This window comes from Prionailurus bengalensis, chromosome C1 (assembly GCF_016509475.1).
Source record: "Prionailurus bengalensis isolate Pbe53 chromosome C1, Fcat_Pben_1.1_paternal_pri, whole genome shotgun sequence".
Classification (NCBI taxonomy): domain Eukaryota; kingdom Metazoa; phylum Chordata; class Mammalia; order Carnivora; family Felidae; genus Prionailurus; species Prionailurus bengalensis.
Genome location: NC_057345.1, coordinates 209,212,720 through 209,234,007, shown reverse-complemented (window position 1 = coordinate 209,234,007; position 21,288 = coordinate 209,212,720). Strand labels below are relative to the sequence as shown.

The 21,288-nt window shown below is 39.7% G+C and overlaps 1 protein-coding gene across 11 annotated transcripts in view; it reads left to right on the top strand.

The window, feature by feature from the left end:
- DOCK10 (dedicator of cytokinesis 10) overlaps positions 1 to 21,288 on the top strand; it is a 273,034-nt gene that overhangs the window by 159,427 nt on the left and 92,319 nt on the right. For all 11 annotated transcript variants that reach the window (XM_043578002.1, XM_043578000.1, XM_043577997.1 and 8 more), the window contains exons 8-14: positions 9,730 to 9,913; positions 11,209 to 11,294; positions 11,570 to 11,653; positions 11,774 to 11,929; positions 19,352 to 19,573; positions 19,763 to 19,885; positions 21,071 to 21,153. In XM_043578002.1, coding sequence (XP_043433937.1) covers positions 9,730 to 9,913; positions 11,209 to 11,294; positions 11,570 to 11,653; positions 11,774 to 11,929; positions 19,352 to 19,573; positions 19,763 to 19,885; positions 21,071 to 21,153 — 938 coding nt within the window. The remainder of the gene's footprint in view (positions 1 to 9,729; positions 9,914 to 11,208; positions 11,295 to 11,569; positions 11,654 to 11,773; positions 11,930 to 19,351; positions 19,574 to 19,762; positions 19,886 to 21,070; positions 21,154 to 21,288) is intronic.

Below are 21,288 nucleotides of genomic sequence, written 5' to 3'. Positions count from 1 at the left end.
AAAAAAAATAAATAATAATCTTCTTCCTTCTAAGAGGAGGTTTCCTTCAAAGACAAGGATTACATCGATTCCCAAGAGCTTAATTTCAGAAACAGACATGGCGCTTTTAACGGACCATACTGTTCCGGAAGTTCTTCTTAGCGTGTGATTGTTCTTAGTGTGCGATGCGACATAGACCACTGTGGCAAAGGGAAGCAGAATAACTCCATAGACCTCGTTTGGACACCATGCTTTCATTTATTCTTTTCGCTCTCAGGAAGTAAGGGTCCTCCTATCCCCTCTTACATAACAATCAAAGCAACCAAACCTTACAGCAGCCTCATCTTGAATTTCACAAAAGGATGCTGGCTTGTGGAAGTTGAGGACTGTGTTTCTGGTCACCGATCACCAGGAGCAGACCTTCTCTTCCCACTCACCTGCAGGCGTGGATGCAGCTGGCTCCAGAGCTGAGATTAGGTCTTGGATTAATACCAAGGGGCACTCGGATATGTGGATGCGAAATGGAGCTCTCTCCAGTCACTTAGGCCTGGGCTTTTTCTGGATGGTCTATCTGTTAAAATCTGGAATTCCTCCAGAAAGTACTAATGCTGAACTTGAAAAGGAAAGAATTAATTAAGTGTAGCTGAGTAGTGGGCTAGAAGTGAAAGATAATTGCATTTTAATGCAGATGCCAGCTTTCCATATGGAAAGGGCAATAAGGATCTTAATGGAGGGTGGAGATGGTTTTCTATTGTTGGCCGCAAAGGAAGCTTCGGCTTTAGAAGTGTCCAGTAAAACTTCCCGCAGTAAGTGAAAGATCAACGATTACATTTTCTAGAAACTGAGCTAAAACTCTTAAGTATTTTCTTTTCCATTTTTTCCTTCAAAGCTCGCTCTAGCAAATGCATTACCATCTTTTAGGCAGTATCACTGCAGCCCGTGCTGTATCTCCAGCTCACAGAGATACGTATTACTATGACATTGCTTCTTCGAAGAATCCTATTAACTCGGTGTTGAGCACGCATCTCGGTGCTCAAATCTGACCTTGACTACAGAAACTTCTTCTCCATCACGTCTTAGACTGTACTTCAGTCTCTGCTGAAGTGGTGCCTTCTAGGAGAAAACAAAGTTTGGGGTTCATACAGGTCAGCATTCAAATCCTGGTTTCACCACTCACTTTTGGAGGCTTTGAGTAAGTTACTCGGACTCTGAGCTCAGGTTCCTCATCTGTAAAAACTCAGATAATGTGCTAGCATGGAAAAGGACCTGGGAGACCATGTGTCTTCAGCCTTTCTTCCCTAGTCTTGTAACCAAACTAACGTGATTTCGCTCCTTGGTGAGTCACAGGTACAGCTACACCAGGTGAGCTATCTCACAAAAAAAAAAAAGACTTCATGCGCAGCAAATAACGGAGATCGTGGTGAATAACTTCCCTAGCAAGGGTGAGTGAGATCCCTTTATTTAGGGTTAGGATGAATATTTAGAAAGGGGAGCCTTGTCATCGTATGCAGAGCCAGGCATGAGGTCATACATGTGTCTTAAGGAAATATACCTATATATACATTGTATGTTTTATAAATGAGGCCTGTGTTCCTCTGGGAGGAGAGATTTTAATATTGTAATGAGGTAAAGGTAATTGTTGGTTACTCTGTGGGTCACTCCATGGTTCATCTGCACTGGTGTGAGTCAGGGGTTGAGTTCAAACTGGTGGACCTTCTGGGCCACAGTTCTTTGCATGGGCAATTATTGTTTGAGGAGTAGTTTTGGTTTTTATCATGGGGTGCTGTGCCCTTCAGGCTTTTTGCCTGAGTTCAAAGGTAAGCTGGAAAGAAGAGCTTAAAGAAAAATGTGGGACGTAAGTCCCTAAGTACAAGCAAGTGAGCAGTAAAGGTCAGCGCTAGCTGGTGATAGGCTTTCCATCAGGTGCAAAGATCACAACTTTGAGAAATAGACATTCCACTGGGGAAAGACCTACCTAGAAAATCTCCATTCACCTTCCTGAAATTTCTATCTAAATATTCTTCTTTATTCATTTATTTTTTATTCACTCATGTATTCTTTCATTCAACAAACTTATTGAGTGTCTATGACATACTAAGAACTGTGCTTAGGCATTGAGAACTCCCTGCTGAAGTCAAAACCAGAGAGGAACATAGGCTCATTGTTAATGATTACACAGTGTCACAAAAGCTATCAACAACACCTGCTATTGAATGTTCTAGGAGCACAGAACAGTGATGAATGAACTCTTCTGGGTCAGCTAGCAGGATTCGCCAAGGTAGATGTTGCACCTTAAAGCACAGCTGCATTTCTATTTCACTCCCCAGTAGATGGCCATTCAAATATTTGGGAACACTACTATATCTTTGAAAAAGTTTATCCCTATACCCCTTCATTTCTATTCCTATTTATCAAAAACTTGTAGCCCTTTGGGGAGGGAGGACCTCCAACTTCTTGAGATCACTGGGAAGATAGATGTCTGGGTTATGTACCACCTTGTGTCTGGATCCTGGTTCTTACATATTTGCTTATGGCTGTCTCTGGCTCATGAGGTCTTACAAGTGGAAAGAAGATTCTCAAATAAGATGCAAGTTTAGTCATTGCTCTCCCAAGCTCTCAGGTACAAAACGTGCCTGAAGACGAAACATGTACACACAGGATCACAGAACAAATGAATAATAGAATGAGTCAGACCTGTTTTGTCAAGAATCATTATCAGTTTCTCTTGAATGAAACAGAAAAAAGGAACAAAAACTTTACCTCAGAAGTGATACCTACCCTCTGGCATTCTTAGGAAGTCCAAGCTCCTAACAGTCTTCTGTGAACAAGCCATTTTGGTTTGCTTCATTCAGACCCAATCTACGTCATTGTGTTTTTCTAAGAATAATCGTTGGAATTCTTAGAAATATATTTCAAGGGTGACATCAAGCAGAAGGAAACTCCTACCCAAGTTTCTCAGAGATTTGTGGTGATATTTACGGTTGGAAATTTTTTAGATCTTGATTTAAAAAAAAAATTGACAATAGTTTCCATTTTGTACTATAATCACATAGTGACAATAGATGTGTTTTATACCCCATGCACTCCTGATCTGGAACAGAACTTCCAGTTTTTGCTGCTTCAGTTTTGATCTGGGGCCAAGGGACATCTAGGCCTGTGTTATCCCATCTGATTCCTTCAAGGTCTTCTTATTCACTCATCCATTGGCCCATCCATCCATCTATTCAAGATTTTGCCACTATGGAAGAGAATGAATAGTCCAAGCATCCCGTCTTTTAGGTTCCCACCACAACATTAATAATGACCGATGTCACTTTATGCAGGCGTAAATGGGGGTGGGGGGCCAAACGCTGTTTATTTCCTCCTAGGGGCCGAATCTGCCACGTTGTGGACATGGATTCCAAGACCGTGGCCTCACGTGCTTAACTGAAGTCTAGAAACTTGGATACATTCTGCAGCTCAGGAAGCCCACCACCTGAAGGAAGTGGGGCCAGGTGTGAGACAGCAGGGAGCAGCTTGGAGTGTGCATGCCCACATAAACGTAGTTAAATCGGGAGGGGAAAACTGCCAAGGAGAACAAATCTAGAAACTAAATCTGACCTATAAACTTCACATTAGCAAACTCTGGCTCTAAAGAATCTCATTTCCGGGGCGCCTAGGTGGCTCAGTTGGTTAAGCATCTGACTCTGGATTTCAGCTCAGGTCACCATCTCAAGGTTCTTGAGATTAAGCCCCGGGTGGGGCTCTGCTCTGACAACAGGAGCCTGCTGGAGCTTCTCTCCCCTCCGATCTCTCCGCGCCTCCCCTGCTTGCACACACGCGCGCGCGTGCTCTCTCTCAAAATAAATAAACTTCTATAAATAAATAAATAAAATCTCATTTCCAGTGATAACAATAAAAACCAGAATGACACTGTACTTTTATGTGATACGTTATGTGGCACCAGTTGATGGAACGCGCATTATTATTGTTTTATTGAAATAAAACTCAGGGAGATAGAGTGGCTTTCCCAAATCACAGAGCTAATAAATGGCAAAAACAGGTTTGAAGTGGAGGGATGTCCAAAACTACAGAAAGATGCCCAAGGAAATAAGCTGATAATCATACATCATATGGGCACGCCTGCATATATTCATACATCTATCCTGCATAAGCCACATGGACGAAAGAAGTACTACAAAGATATGCTCATGTGAAGCTTTAAGCAGTGGGTTTCAGGGGGAGGATTTATTTCAGCAAACGTATATGGAAAACTTAGGTATGCTAGGCTTCGTGGGAAAGCCAAATATGAGTCAAATGTGGCTTCTGTCTTCAAAGAACTCCCAGCCTGTGGGACGATGCGTAGAAAGAAAAAATAAATGGAGCACATGCAAATAAAATGAGTGGCACATCTCAAACAATAGGTTCTGATGACATAATGTAAGACTACCATATAACATATAAGATATATAAGATACAGAATGTATCACCGCTTGAGACTTTATTGTATTTTACCTATAGTACCTGCATAGTACGTATGCTATATTTCTGCTTATTTGTTTACGGACACTCCATTACACTGGAATGCAAGCTCAATGAGGGCAAGTGGTTTATTTGAATGTTTTTAAGGCTGTGCACCTGACACGCAGAAGGTACCCAGTACATTTTTGTTGAATGAAATGCACAAATAAACATACAGAGAATGGAAAGGATTACATCAATGGTAGCCACCAACCCCAGTAACCTGGATGTGATGTTGTGTGTTTCTTTTGGGAATTCTTCTTTTGTTCCTGCAAAAGATGCTAGTAACATATTAGGCACAATGGAATATTTTGTTTGGGTAACTTGCTTTGATACTCAATTCTCCATTGGCTTTGGTAGCTTTGTTGGAGTTTCTATTTCGGAACCTTTCCAGATGAGTATTGTGGAAACAGACCAGTTGGCTACAACTCATTAAACATGTCAGTTGGCATTAGGACATATTCACAGTTTCCTGCTTTTTATGAAGCTGTGTAGATGGACTGTGGTGAGCTTTAGTAAACGGAGGAGTCACGTCTGCCACAAAGGACACTGTTTTCAGGGAAACAGGAAAACTGGGAGATCGAAAAAAAAAGAATATGATTATTTCCTGATTACCACTATAATGACATAACAACTGCATTTCAAGATTATTAAAATGTCCCGTTGATTTTCCTGTTTTTGTCCTTCCTTTTTTTGTGTGATTTTATATGCCATTATGTTAGAGATCACAGAGAATGAGATAGAAAACCACTTAGGCATCACAGTCTTCCCCAGTGTAAGCTTCTCTATGACTGTAAGTAGTTCTGTTCCGCTCCAAATAGAAAAAGATAATTCGGTTTTTGAGAAGCTGCAGATAGAATATTTCACTGATAAATACGCCCTTTGGAGAAATAAGGGCTTGTTATAGTTTGCCCAAATTTTTGCAAAATATTTTTTATAAGATTGTTGACATCAGCAACCCATTTTCCGATTCACTTGAAGTAGAGTATACAGTTTGGAAAATCAAGTTTTCAGTGTCTATGTTTTGTCCTGTTTTCTGTCTGAATTCTCTGAGTTCCTTCTCCTCTGCATTTGAAAGCAGGTCACAGTTCCATTGACTTTTAAGTCGTACAGTTAATGTAAGCATTTTACATGGCTTTTCATCTCCTTGTCCACATTATTTATGACATGAGATTAATTAAACAGATTCTTTAATCTGTTTGTTTTCAAGACAACACTCAGACTGGCTTGCATTTTGCTGTGTTCAGATCCTTAACAGTGTTCCAGCCAAAGCTATGCCCTGAACTCTGAGCATTTCGAGTTCTTTCCTCTGTATCTATTTCTGTTCCTGTTGTTTTATGAAGGAAAACTGTCTCCTTTTGCACTCGCTCAAGGCCAAGCTCTCTTTGCCCTTAGACCCTCTGTGTCAGTGCAGGCCGCATGGGGTTTTATGGACCTCCTTCATGAGACCTGCCAGAAGTGTGTGTTAGGGTGTGTGGAGGGAGTCCACCCACACCTCCTGTGGAGATTATAGCTTCTAAGCATTTGCATTCTTTTTTTCAATTTTGTTTTTATTTTTTAAAATTTACATCCAGATTAGTTAGCATCTAGCGCAACAATGATTTCAGGAGTAGGTTCCTTAATGCCCCTGACTCATTTAGCCCATCCCCCCCCCCACAACCCCTCCAGCAACCCTCAGTTTGTTCTCCATATTTAGGAGACTCTTCTGTTTTTTCCCTCTCCCTGTTTTTATATTATTTTTGTTTCCCTTCCCTTATGTTCATCTGTTTTATCTCTTAAAGTCCTCATAGGAGTGAAGTCATATGATTTTTGTCTTTCGCTGACTAATTTCACTTAGCATAATACCCTCCAGTTCCATCCATGTAGTTGCAAATGGCAAGATTTCATTCTTTTTGATTGCCGAGTAATGCTCCATTGTATATATATACCACGTTCCATCCATGTAGTTGCAAATGGCAAGATTTCATTCTTTTTGATTGCCGAGTAATGCTCCATTGTATATATATACCACGTTCCATCCATGTAGTTGCAAATGGCAAGATTTCATTCTTTTTGATTGCCGAGTAATGCTCCATTGTATATATATACCACATCTTCTTTATCCATTCATCCATCGATGGACATTTGGGCTCTTTCCACACTTTGGCTATTGTTGATAGTGCTGCTATAAACATGGGGGTGCATGTGTCCCTTCGAAACAGCACACCTGTATCCCTTGGATAAATGCCTAGTAGTGCAATTGCTGGGTCGTAGGGTAGTTCAGTTTTTAGTTTTTTGAGGAACCTCCATGCTGTTTTCCAGGGTGGCTACACCAGCTTGCATTCCCATAAGAATTTACATTCTTAAAGAAGCCGCCTGTATGTTTGCTTTGCCCCCTAAAGTTTGGGGCCACCGCTATCTTTCTGGCAACCCCCACTGTGTTTATATTGCAGCCAAAATAGCCTCAAAATGCAGCTCTGGCGTTTTATGAGTCAAAATCATCCTGTCCTCTGCTTTCCTAGACCCCAGAGGGTCTTGAGACAACAACAATATTCTCATATCGCAATAGCTTTCTGGTTCTCAAGAAGAGTTTTTATACCTTAAGTTTACACCTCTTCTTCAGCACATTCACACAGAATCTAAGTACGTTTATCTTCCAATTTCACATTTTTGTGATTAACTGGTTAATGCCTGTCTCCCCTGTTCAGCCAGGGCAGCTAATGTGTCTGTTTTTGCACAGCACGAAATGTGAACACGACAGACACCTCTTTTTGAAGGAATACCACTACTGCACTGAGTAGTGAGGATAACCAGTCAGCCTCTGCCCATATCAAGTTCATAGACTATTTAAAAAGCCATCCAGCGAGTGAGTTGTTACAAGGAGTGTGGGCCAGAGCCAAGAGCGTGTCCTTGGAAGAATCTAGAAAGTGGCATTTGAGCTATGAAGTTCTACAGCGAGAATCACAGCTGGGTTTTTTTAGCTAATTCTTTTTTCTCCTGAATTTTTCTTTTTCTTGAGGTTTATTTGTTACCCTTGTCTATTGTCAGCGCTTAGAGAAGCCATGACCTCCCAGGCCATGACCAGCCCTTTGGGATGTGATTGTGCCAGGAAGGGCACAAGGAAGGGGAACAGCATTTGCTGAACATCTTTGCCCCTGATCATCTCAGTGGGTTAGAGGATAAAGAGGTTTTTTTTTTTCCTTTCTCTGCCGCTTGCTACCTGTAGAATCCCAAGCACATTTCAATTTATCTCCCAAGCATCCATGCCATTACATATTAAATGGAATAATTCAGTTTGTCTCCCAGGGCTGTTGTGGGATGAAGCAGAATAAAAACTATGCGTGCTCAGCACGGTACCTGCCATCTAGACGGCAAGTGGTTAGTAAGTGTCATATTTGTGGTAGTCATCATGATGTTGTGGAAGTTGAAAGGAGGAAGCTATTTGAGGACAGTCTTCTGAGACCATCACCAAGAAAAAAGACCTTACCAGGAGGATATTACAAATTATTTTTTCTTGCCACCAGGAATAGCAATCCTGTCCCCGAAAAGAATCTTATACTTTGATATTCAGCCACAATCCCACACTATAATGTTACTCTCACCTTACGGTTCTTCTATTTGCTTTTTACCTGGTTGTCTTAAGCCCATAGACCTCGCACTGTTGTAATTGTGGGTGCTCCAATGGCTTCAAAGCAGAGTTGACTAGGGGTAAGGGTTGACTACCTGTATCAGAATTAACTGAGAGTGAATTAGAGATGGGATATCTTCAATAATTCTTACAACCACTGCAGATAATATAACACTAATTATATCATTGCGGGCTATATCATTCCGCTTTGAATTTATAATTCTAATCTCATGGCAGGAATGTATAAAAGTGCCATAATACTTTGCTCTTGTATTCCCTCCAGTTTCAGTGCGCTTCTCCCATCTTGGAATAGTTCAGTGGTTTTACAGATTTCAACTTGGATGCCCCTTCCTGGAAGGCCAGCCTGAAGTGGCTACTCACCCCCAAGCCCATTTTAATTCTCTGCACAGCGCCCAATTTCTGTTTTCCAGTCCTTTGTGTATTCCTTCAGTCTTTTGTTCATTCATTCTTCCCTATGAATGTCAGTTTCCCAAAAACAGGAGGCAATCCTAGTCCCTTATAAAAGGTGAGTGTTTTGAACCCACTGGTACTAAGCCCTTCTGTGCAACAGCACAGGGTAAAGTCGTGAGCGGAACTGACCTGGTCTTCTGGAGGCAGCCATGAAGGAGGCACATGTTGGTCAAAACAAAGAAATGAAAATGAATACGTATGGACTTCCAAATTGTCATACGTGCCCTGGAAGACAAGAACCTCGTCCTGAGAAATTGGAGAAACTTCAACTGAGATCTGAAGAGTGACTACAGGTCCCCTAAGTAGATGAGGGACAGACATGGTGCTGACTATGTGTGAGGTACTCTCGGGGGAGGGGCTGCTTCAGGCCTTGCGGCAGCAACAACACATGTAACCAGAGCATATTCAGGAACTAGAGCCAAGGCCTCATGGGTTCGTCACGAAAGGCAAAGTAGAGATGTCGAATAAGAGAAAAGTTGGGAGGCTGATGGAAAAGCCAGAGCCAGAGAAAGGAATCAGAGTGCCCAACCATGTGGACATCCTTTAAAGCCATTGGGGTCATATGAGAGAGAAAGGAGTCCAAGGCATGACTGAAAAGTGGTGGCTGATGAAGAAGAAAGGAAACCAGAATAGATTGTGGTCATGGAAACCCAACACAGACAGGTTTCAAGGAGGAAGTGGAAGCCACCATGTTAATTCTACTGAAGAGTCAAGGAAGATCCGAAAAAGGAAATGTCTTGGATAATGCAGCAGCATAGAGTTTGTTAGTGACCATGGCTAGTGCTGCTCCGGGGTGTCACGGGGCCAGAAACCCAACTGGAGTGAATAGTGGACGGAACACAGGATGAGAAAGTGAAGGCAGACCCTGTAATCAACGATTTGAAGAAGTTTAGAGCGTCTTGCCACATGTGCTTGAAGGTGAAATTTTTGAGCCACCACGATCATCCAATCAACAAGAACCTAAATAAAATACATCTTAGCACCAAAAGCCCTGAAAGAAACCAAACAGAATGATTCATTCCCACCCAAATTTTGGCCTTCGTTTGGCCGATCTTCTTTATGTTACTCTCCTATAAAGGAAACACTTCGGAAGCACGACCCCCTAAAAAATGTCTCTCGCTCTCTAAGACTTATTATCTGGTGTTTTTGCTTTCTGTCTTTTTGCACCACAGAATAACAGACTAAGAAAATATGCTTTTGAATTGAAAATGAATGACCTAACCTATTTTGTGCTGGCGGCTGAAACAGAGTCAGATATGGATGAATGGATCCACACCCTGAACCGCATCCTGCAAATCAGTCCTGAGGGGCCACCTCAAGGGAGGAGGAGCACGGAGCTTGCAGATCTGGGGCTGGGTGAGAACGCACGCGCCCCCCCCCCCTTCCCTTCCTTTGCAAAATGTGACCTGTGTGTTTGGTTCATCTAATGAACCAGTTAACTGTGGTAGCTGTCAAGGCTAACTAGTTAACTGTGGTAGCTGTCAAGGCTAGCTCATCCGTCCCTGAGCTCCCGAAAAGCACCCCGAAATGCTTGACTTTTCCTGAATAGTGAGGATCACCACACGCAGGTATGATTTTGAGTTTACTGGCAGTGATTTGAGGCTGGAAATCATCTGTCGGCAGTACTAAAAATGTACCCATGTCTGATGGGAGGTTACCTTAGATGGGGTAGTTTGTGTTGCATAGCCTTTACTTTACTTTACTTTGATTTAATTAATTAACATGATATTATGTAAAGACAGACATGCATTACTTCCTTTTAATTGAAAGATATATTTCATGGATACTTCTTGACCATACTGAGATCAGCTTATATGTGACAGTTCCATAAATGTTGCACAATATTAGAGATCTTTATGAAATAAAAATATTTTTCTTCTTCCCATCCTTATTACTTCTTAAAATTCTAATTCATTCTAGGCAAAGAGAGGGGAGCAAGAGCGTGGAAAGGACAGGTGATGAGACACATAGAAAAATAGGTCCATGACCACAGGAAAGCCAAGTTCACTTCCAGAGTTGGTCGTTCCTCCTGAAAGGAAAACTATTTTAGGACATTTTGTCCAGCACCATGGGATCTTAGACACCAGAGTCTTTAGATTCTAGTAGTCTAAGTATCATATTCTATAAAGTGAAAGAGGCATGGGGCAATGAGGAAGAAAGCTGTTGTTGACTTTAACACAACTACTATGTACCATAGTAGGCATTTAGCATTCATGATTTACTTAATGATAATCAACTTGAGTATTAATGTTTACAGAATTTTAGAGAGTTTAAGTAACTGAAGCCAGAATATGGGCTTGAAGTTGATGGCCAGAGAGTCAGAATATCAAAAATGTACTCACAGATAAGAAAACTTGAGTGTGCATTGATGGAGTAAGTCATGACAACCCCAAGTATAAGTGTGGTATTATAAGGGTCAAGAGTTCTTACGCACATAGGGTGGTGTCATGGAAAGAATCCCAAAATGACCATCAGGAAGTCTGATTTCCAGGCCTCGATCTTGTAACCATATAGAGTCCTGGAGGCAGGATACAACGAAGACATCTGCTCACCTGCATCCATCCCACATCCGGTCTTGATATGCCACAGCCCGGAGAGATGTGTGATTCATGAGTATTACTTATTAACCTGTCTTGGTGTATCTTTTCAAGATTCGCTGGATAATTCTGTAACTTGTGAAAGCACACCAGAGGAAACAGAGTCTTCAGAGAACAGCCTACACCCAGACTTCGCAAAAGTAATAAAGCTGACATTTTACTATGCAGATAAATTTGAATTACTTATTAGTTATTGTTTTCATGGAAAAGATGGAAATGCTGTATTTTAAAATTTAAACTAAGAAATGCAACATTCAAAAAACAAAAGCATGTTTTGATCGGATTTGCCGCGTGTTAATGGATGATATTAAAAGAGTGATGATACTAAGGGGCAATTTCTTGGCCATGTGGAGGGGGCCAGGCTGTAAGTATTTGGATGGTTGGTTACCAAAAGCTAACACAGTTTTCTCTGCAGTACCTCACAGAAACTGAAGAGACTGTCAAAACGACTCGAAATACGGAGAGATTAAATCTGTTCTCGCTGGATCCAGATATAGATGTAAGTCGAAATTCCTTCTGAGCAAGCGTGAACTCAATCCACACAATTGTGGTTTAGAATTCAGGATTTCTTTTTTTATGATGGGTGTTTGTTGAGAAAAACCTTCCACCTTTTTTGTAGACCTTGAAACTTCAGAAAAAGGACCTTTTCGAACCCGACCTTGGGATCAAACCATTTGAAGAAAAAGCCGCCAAGAGGATCATGATCATTTGTAAAGCTCTCAACTTAAATCTTCAGGGATGTGTTACGGAGAATGAGAATGACCCAATAACGAATGTAAGTTTCCCCTGTTACATCCAATGCCGGTCAGCCAACATCACACCACCCTGGCCAAAATCTTTTCTATTCCTGATAATCCCAGGCACTGAGTTCACACCAGCTAGTGCACCAGGGAGTATGAATGGCAGCATTTTCCACATCACAAAAATGCACGAGTTCTGAAGCGGACGTACTACCGTAAAATGTTCCTTTTACCTTGAAGAAGTGTCAAAGGGACTGTATTCTAGTGTCCTTTCCATTCAATCGCACAGTGGTTCAGAGTTTCCTAAGGCATTATTTATATCTACTTGGTGGTGGCTGAGATGGCTTTTAAGTCAATTTTTTTTTAATTTTTATATTTATATGTTTGTTTGAACGTATATTAGAGAAGAGTGTGGACAAACAAATCAACTCTGAGATTTCACAGCTATCACTGCCTAAGACAAGGCTACATAGTGAATCAAGTAAAATAATATTGGATAAATACTAAATAATAGTATAGGCAAATGGGAGGAAAAAAATGTGCTTCACTGATATTTGGGAACCACCACAGCATTCATTAAATCAACATAAGATTCCTTTTCCTGCTAAGTGGACTGTCTTGAAAGTTCTCTCCTATGGGGGGTGGGGAGGGAGGGGAGGATGGGTGATGGGAATTGAGGAGGACACCTTTTGAGATGAGCACTGGGTGTTGCATGGAAACCAGTTTGACAATAAATTTCATATTTAAAAAAAGAAAGAAAGAAAATTCTCTCCTAGGAGTCTGGGGACAATTCTATACCAATTGTATAAAAATTATTTTAATATTTATTTATTTATTTATTTATTTATTTATTTATTTATTTTGAGAGACAGAGAGAGAGCATGAGTGGGGAAGAAGCAGAAAGAGGGGGGAGAGAGAATCCCAAGCAGGTTACCTGCTGTCAACACAGAGCCCAGCATAGGGCTCAAACTCATGATCCATGGGATCATGAATGTGAGCCTAAATCAAGAGTGGGATGCTTAACCGACTGAGCAGACCAGGCACCCCTAGACCAATTGTAAAGTTATTTGTGGGAAGGGGGCATTCCGCGAGCATAAACATTAAATTCTGAACTATAAGGAAAGAAAAATTATACATAATCCCTCCACCAGTCCAAGTCAGTGTTGTTGTACTGGTATGTCCCCTTTCATTGTTTTTAATGCAGTCCATTTTGATTTTTGATAAATCATCCCTCAATTATCATCTCCCACCTCAAAGAAGAAAACTTATTTCTAGATCCATATTATAAGCCATATTTGCTTTTTAGAAGACAAAACAGCATTAAGCTTTCTCTCTAGACCGAGCACCACACAATTCCATGCTCATCTCCATGCTGAAGTTCAATGAGACTTATTAGCCGTGACAGTGTGTGGCTTGAAGAAAGGATGGACCCTTTCGTACCTGCTGCCCTTGGGTCTTCAGGCATGGCACTGGTTCTTTGAGCCCATTTTCCCTGGTGTAACAGAGGGATAATGGTACATGCTATGAACCTCAGATTGAATGAGGAGAATCAAGTGATAATGTGCCTCTCTTGGGTCAGTATGCCTCGCCTTCCCATCAGTGAGTTCTGCCACGCTGGGCAGGTAGCTTACCTTCCCTCTCCTCTTCTATAAATGGGATAATAATAACAGTAGCTGTTTCAAAGGACTGTTGTGAAGAAGTCATGAAGTAATATATGGAAAGTACTTGGATGATGCTTGATGCACAGTAAGCAATCATTACATATTAACTGTTATTTTAATAGGTGGGAAATTGCTTGGAAATTTGCGAATGCTATATATGCAAGGTATTGGCGTTTTCAGTATTGCACATGAGAATCTTGTTGACAAGGTAAAATTGAGCTGACTCACCAGCAAGAATCTTCCCCCACAATGAAACTTGCTCACATTTTAGAACTATAATTGGGCAGTAGGTATGTGAGTAAAAATGATACTACTGGAAGTCACGTTTATTCCTTTTTCAGCAAGTACTTACTCTGTGCACCTACTGGGAGCCAGACTTTTTCTAGGTACTCAGGAAACAGCAGGGAACAAGATAACAAGCCCCCTGCCCTCTTGAAGGCTGACTCTTTTTGAAAAGAACAAACAATAATTTTTTTTAAAAAAGATAAATAAATTAACACCAGAGTTGTACATTATTTACAGTTGTTTGAAATAAATCAGTATGACAGATGTGATACAGAGGAACTGGGAGATGGCTCACGTTAGGTAGAGTGGTCATACGAGGCCTCTCTCAGGAGGTGACATTTGAATACAGACCTAACAGGTGAGAAGGATAAGTCAGGTCATGGGAAAATATTCTAGGGCAGGAGAACGAGCAAGTGTGAATGCCCTGAGACAACTAAGTCTTGGCAAGTTCTAGGAACAGGAAGTAGGTGCCGAAGGGAAGAGCAGACCAAGGTAATGTGGGAAGGACAGTCCAAGGGAAGGTAATGTAAGGTACAGGCTGTAGTGAAGTGTTTGCATTTATCCTGAGTGGAGGCTATTGAAGGATTTAAAACACTTTCAAATGGTGTGGTTCGATTTCTGTTTTTGTTTTTGATTTTTAAGATCCCATCAGAAAAAAAATAATGAATTGGAGGAAATAAGAGTTGACCAAGGTTGGAAGATAGGAGTCTGCTACCTAGTTCATTGCATGGCATAGACTAGGACTGGCAAGGAAGAAGGAGAGAAATGGGTGGATATGACTGATGTTGGGTAAATTGGACAGACAGGCTTCTCTGATCCATTGGACAAGGGGAAAGAGTATCTCAAGGATGAGTCCCTCGCTTTTGCTTTGAATACTTCTATGCATGGTGGTGCCATTAAAAGGGCAAGACTAGATGAAGAGCAGATTGGGGGATATTGGCCCCAAATTCCATTATGGGCATGTTAAGCTTCATAGGCCCACTAGATATCCAAACAGAGATGTCCTTTGGGTAGATTCAAATACAAGTTTGGAACTCAAGGGAGTGGCCACGAACTAGGTATCAACTTGGAAGTCTTGTCCATACAGTGACCCAGAGGGTCACATTTAGGAATTTCTGTGTGAATAGAAAAGGGGCCAGGAACCAAACCTTTAAAAGATGAATAGAGGGATTCCTGGGTGGTTCAGTTGGCTGAGTGACCAACTCTTGATTTGGGCTCAGGTCATGATCCCAGGGTCATAGGATCAAGCCCCAGGATTCTTTATCTCTCTCTCTCTCTCTCTCTCTCTCTCTCTCTGCCCCTCTCCCCCACTCATGCACTTTCTCTCTCTCTCTCTCTCTCTCTCCCTCTCTCTCTTAAATAAATAAATAAATAAATAAATAAATAAATAAATAAATAAAAGATGAATAGAGAAATGACCAAAGGAGACTAAGAAGGAGTGGCCATTGAAGTAGAACTAAACCAAAAAAGATTGGGCTATGAAGCCAAGAGGGAACATGTCAGCTGTGTGGCATGGTGCTGAGGAGCTGAGTAACAGGAAGCCAGAGAGGAGCCCAGTAGATATGCCAACATGGAGGATACCTGGGACTGTGGAACGAGAAATTTCCATGGAGTGAAATGGTCAGGAGGAACAATCAATGTACTTTCATTCAGGATTAAAATTTAAAAAACAAAAGAAAAATCAAAAGCCCTGGAAGCTGCTTCTTGAAACCACTTGGAAATATCAGGAAAATGTAACCCAAATCATAATGGCATTTAGCCATCTTATGAAATAAAAATAAATGTGGTTTTTTTGACCATGCATATCCTTAAGTGTGATTAAAATATCCAATTTAGAAACTGAAACTTGAAGATAATGGGCTTTTCTTTCCAGTGCCCGGCATATGACTCCTTCCACATGGATTCCTTTCTTTGTACTAAAACTCATATTCAGAAGCTTAATGTTTGTATTTGGGCCAGTCTTGCCAAGCACGAGAACACGCCCAAGTTCAGAACCCAGCCATCAGTATGCCCTTTTATATCTGTAAAGCCTGAGAGACAAGTTTATTTGGAGTGCTTTGGATGTCCATATTGTACTTAATTTACTTTAAAATTGATACAAGTGTTAAAAAAAAATAGAAAATGACTTTGTAAAAAACAATTCCATTGTGCTGATAAACAATAAAATAAAAACTAAGAAAACAGCCTCACCTAAACTTGACAGCAATTTTTTATGTAATGGCATTGTCTTTAAAAATCTTTGTATATTATTGAGTGACACTCTTTTGTTAATGTAGCTATTTTTAAACTCATTGTTTTTAACTCAGAGAGCATTTTTTTAAGTGAATCGAAATATTTCTTCAAGTTGCCAAAGATCCAGCTCCTGTATTTAGTGAATGAGCTTCTAAAAAGCTTCTTTTTAAAACTTTTCCATGATGAGGAAACAATATTTGACAGCATGTAATTTTTTAGTCAGTCCGTTGGGAACCAAATTCAAGTTGACGGTATTCTAGTATAAAATATATCTTTGAAAATAGCAATTGATTCCTAAAATGTGAACAAATAAGCCTGCTTCACAGCAGAGCTACTTTAAAATTATAATGTTCTTGATTTTTATTTAAGAAAATACAGAATTCTAAACATAAGAAGCCTGTGACTTAATTTGGTAGGCTTTCAAGTGCTTGATTAAACAAATCTTTATTGAAAAGCCAATGATTCAAAAAGTAAGATTTGACATTTAAGTTGAAAAAGTGGATTGGAAGAAATAAATGAATCACCATATGAGCTTTAATTTCTGATGGATTATCAAAGTAGGTAATTTATTTCCATTCACCAAGCAGAAGTGAAAATCAAAATGCACCAATTCATGACAAATAATAGGATTTTTTTTCCTTTGACCTTCAATGTGTTTTGAGTTCCTGCCTGAGTTACTTTCATGTAATTTTTGCATTTTCTACTCTTGCAGACCACCACTACCACAAACCAAAAGTTTTTCGAAATTAAATTCAGTTGGTAAAATGGGAAACTTTTACTTTTTAATTGTCTTATTTTTTTAATATTTTATTGAATTTCATTTTATATGTGTAGCTCTGTTTCTAACAGTAGGGCAGCTGGCAAATATGGCTAGTATTAAGGGATAAAATAATAACCCCATTATAAGCTAGCCATATTACTGTGTTTCAAAGCACATGAGATACCTATTAAACATTCAATATCATGTGGTTTTGTGTATATCCTGCTTGCCCACAGAACACTGATATGTGAGGGGCATCAATTCAAAATTCAGTGACATAAACAAAAGTAAAAATGTTTTGGGGAGCATATTCCATTCTGAGAAATCTGTAGTTAATGACATGTAATTATATCTATTTGCATAGACATAATTATTTCTATGTGTAGACATGTAACTATGTACATATACATATATTTATTTATTTCAGTCCCTGTTTTATTTAATAACTGTTGCATTTAACAGTTTTCTGTTGAAAATTTCATCTTTCTGGAATCATTCTTCAGATTCTACGATACTCTGGCAGCATTTAACATATATATATATATTTTTTTTTTTTAATCTCTCTCCACCCCCCAGTCGCCTTACAGCCTGTTTTCCCTACTCCACCTCTATCTTTTGCATGCTGATATTGTTCAGGATAACATTCTAATTTTCTTCTCTTTATCTCATGGCTTAAACAAGAACCACATACAAACCTCTCCTGGGTCCACATCCCCAGCCCAGTTTCTTTGGCCAGGCTCAAAACTCATATATCCAACGGTGATTGGAATGTCCTATAGACGACTCTACGTACCATCCAGAACTCACCTTTGTATCTTTATCTTATATATTAGTGAATGATATTGCCGTCCACTTAGTTTCTTACATCTCCAAACCTGGGAATTTTCTTTTATGCATACCCCTGTGAACACCTCTCTCCAACCAATGAGAACACCCAATGGATTTCTAAGTTCTTTGGGTATACCTCCTTAATGTTCCTCAAATGCATCTCCCGCAAAAGCATTCTTTCATGCCTTTATGTTCTTTCCTGTGTTTATGTCTTTGCACATGTCACTTAATCTACCTAGAAGCCCCTTCTAACCACCGCTTTACCTACTTTTTGCTTTTTTAAAACTCAACCAAGAAACTTTCCCTTTCTTTCCCATCTTTCATTACCTTCCCATTTTCTCTTTATTTCGCATTTTCCCTTTCCTTCTTAGCATGGTGGTGAGAGGGACAGAGGCAGCTACTCACAGGCTTGGAATTGGGTAACCAACCAAGAAGTCCTCATAATGGGAGGCAGAAAGCTATGTGGAGGCACAGAAATGGAATGTGCTGGGCTTTGTCAGGATCTGGGGTACTGTGCAGGGTGGTACAAAGGAGACAATTCGAGAAGGTGGCTGTGGTTGGCAGACTGGTTACTCTGAACAGTAAGTAAATTGATTGAACAAATAAGTAAATAGGTCAATGATAACAAGAGCCAATTTTTCACTATTGGAGGAAATAGTTACATGAAATATGAATAGGGAAAAGGCTTGAAATAACCCTTCTTGATTTGAATTTGAAATAGAAGTATCAACATGAACTCATGAGTTTTTCATAATATTTCATAAAATATTCATGTACAGATAGAGTTACAGAAATCCTTGTAGATGTGAATGTTATGTGTATGGATATGTGTATGTGTATGTGTGTGTGCATATGTGTATGTGTCCCAGTAACAATGAGCATAATGAGCACCGAGATCCTGGTTTCTAAATGTCACCCTCACAGAAAGGTACCAGAGCTGTATGGAGAAATGACTGGGGCATTGAAAGTATCCGATGAGCCTAGAACATCTTGTTGAGTGAAGAAGTGCCCCCAAAATTATGGAATCTACCAAAAAGTCACGGGAGCTACCTCTAGCCAAATCTGAAACAATTTGAGCATCAATATAAATAATGATAGTAAGAGATTGAAATCTATTGAATAAAATAGTAGTAATCCATGAGTCTATACTTGGAGGTATGAAGAAAAAGAAAGAAAGAAAGAAAGAAAGAAAGAAAGAAAGAAGAAAAAGAGGGAAGGAGGAAGGAAGGAAAAGAAAGAAAGAAAAGAAGGAAGGAAGGAGAAAGAAAGAAAGAAAGAAAGAAAGAAAGAAAGAAAGAAAGAAAAAGAAGGAAGGAAGGAAGGGAGGAAGGGAGATAGAAAGGTTCATCATTACAGAATACCAACTAGTAAATATAGAAAGAATGATGGAACTAGAAAGTCACCATTGGTAGCCGTCTTAGTGGGAGTTGATTCCAGTGGGAGTTACCAATGGAGCATTAGGTGAGTTAGGTTTGATGAGTATCAGGACATTGAGATAGTCTCAGAATATATCTCCAAAACTGCTAATCACTTACCACTTAATATATATTGTATATTTTAAAGAACAACATTATGCCATATATAAATAGTAATTTCTCTTATCTACTGTTTTATTAAATAATGTACTAAAGAGGCAATTGCATGTATGACGATTTTATATCAAAACCATCGCTTCTTTCTTTTTCCTGCAGATTGAGCCTTTTTTTGTGAGTGTGGCACTTTATGACCTCAGAGACTGCAGGAAGATTTCTGCGGATTTTCATGTGGATCTAAATCACACTGCTGTCAGACAGATGCTCTCAGGGGCTTCCGTGGCTTTGGAAAATGGAAACATTGACACTGTTTCCCCAAGACAATCAGAAGAGCCTCACGTCAAGGGGTTTCCAGAGGAATGGCTAAAATTTCCAAAGCAGGTTGCACTTTTGTTTACTTGTGATAACCCTGAAACTGCTCGTTTCATCATTCTTACCCAAAGAATACAGTTGGTTTCCCAACCAAAAATTCCCTAAAAGCTGTCCCTTTAAAAAAAAAAAGAAAGAAATTTTGTGAATGTCTTCAGTATGCATCCCTAGATGCTTATTAGTTGTTTTCTTCGTACATAGGCTATATTTTCTGTAAGCAATCCACATTCTGACATTGTTTTGGTGGCCAAAATCGAAAAAGTACTGATGGGGAACATTGCAAGTGGTGCTGAACCTTATATTAAAAATCCGGACTCCAACAAGGTAATGCATAATCTTTTCCATAAATAATTTAGGCTGCTTTCAGGATATAGCATCACACTGCCTTAATGAATTATCAAGCTTGGTAAATGTGAGTCTCAAAATAGTCGCTGGTTACTGAAACGAATATCCATCGGGCAAATTTTAAAGTATATATTCTTGGTGTATGTGTTTCGACCAAGCAGCTTCTGACTTCTGATCATCTCTTAGTAGAAATCAACTTAAATGTGTATAAAATCTTCACTCCAAGGATCAAAATGTTAGCAATAATGAAAAGTGAGGATTAATCTGACTAAAAGCAAGTGAATACAGATTACTGATGATGAACTAAGTGAAAGAGTAAGACAGATAACTGTAGGTCAAATTATTCTAACACTGAAGTGACAACAGAGTAAAGGATGTGCTGGGAGTTCTTCAAATGATAGGACAACAGAAAATTTTTTCTTTTTTCTCCAACCATATTGTCTTTAATAATCAAATGTCACTAGTTGGTAGGAAATAAATATTAAAAGTCTGTATTTTTCATGCAAGGGAAATGTATTAGGGAAAGACTGCATAAGAATGGAATTTGAGCATGTGTAACAATTTAGGGCAGTGTTTAACATATTCATGAGATTCGGGGCTTGGCAAACTACAATGTGCAGGCCAGATCCACCTGCCACCTGTTTCTGTCAATAAAGTTTTATTTACACAGTCACACTCCATCATTTACGGATTGCCTAATGGCCGCTTTCCTGCTACAGAGACAGAGAAGCCACGACAAAGACCACGTGGTCCACAAAGCCCAATATACTTACTCTGATCCTCTGCAGAATACATTTGCCAACCTCTGCCATAACGAATAAGGGTATAAGATGGTCTGTGGGTGTAAATTTGAAAACGCTTTCCATTCGATGTTGTAAGACCTTTCCAGTCTGATAAAAGGGAGGAAAAAGTTGCTGTTCCAAGACAAGCGTATTTTCTATATTTGAAATTTCCAGAGTGAAAAGAAAGAAAAACATAATACAGTAGTTTGAACACAGAGATCATTTGGTTCTTTACAAGACAGAATCGGCAGGCCAGTAAGGCAGACAGACAGACCTTCTGAGTTTCAGTACAAGATAATGTGGAAAAGTATCTATTAGTGTTTTCCTTGGACAGTTTGGGAAGAGGTGTTCTAAACAATATTTTTATTTACTTTTCCCTTAGTATGCACAAAAGATACTGAAATCCAACAGGCAGTTCTGCAGCAAGTTGGGGAAGTACCACATGCCGTTTGCTTGGGCAGTAAGGTAGGTTGACATCTGTAACCAACAGAACAGTCATACGTTTACAAGTCTGCGTTGGAAACTTCCGTTTGAACACCTCTCTGTTGCCTGTTATGTGTGATATACCAAAACCTGGAAAAATATTAATGGTGTCATCTT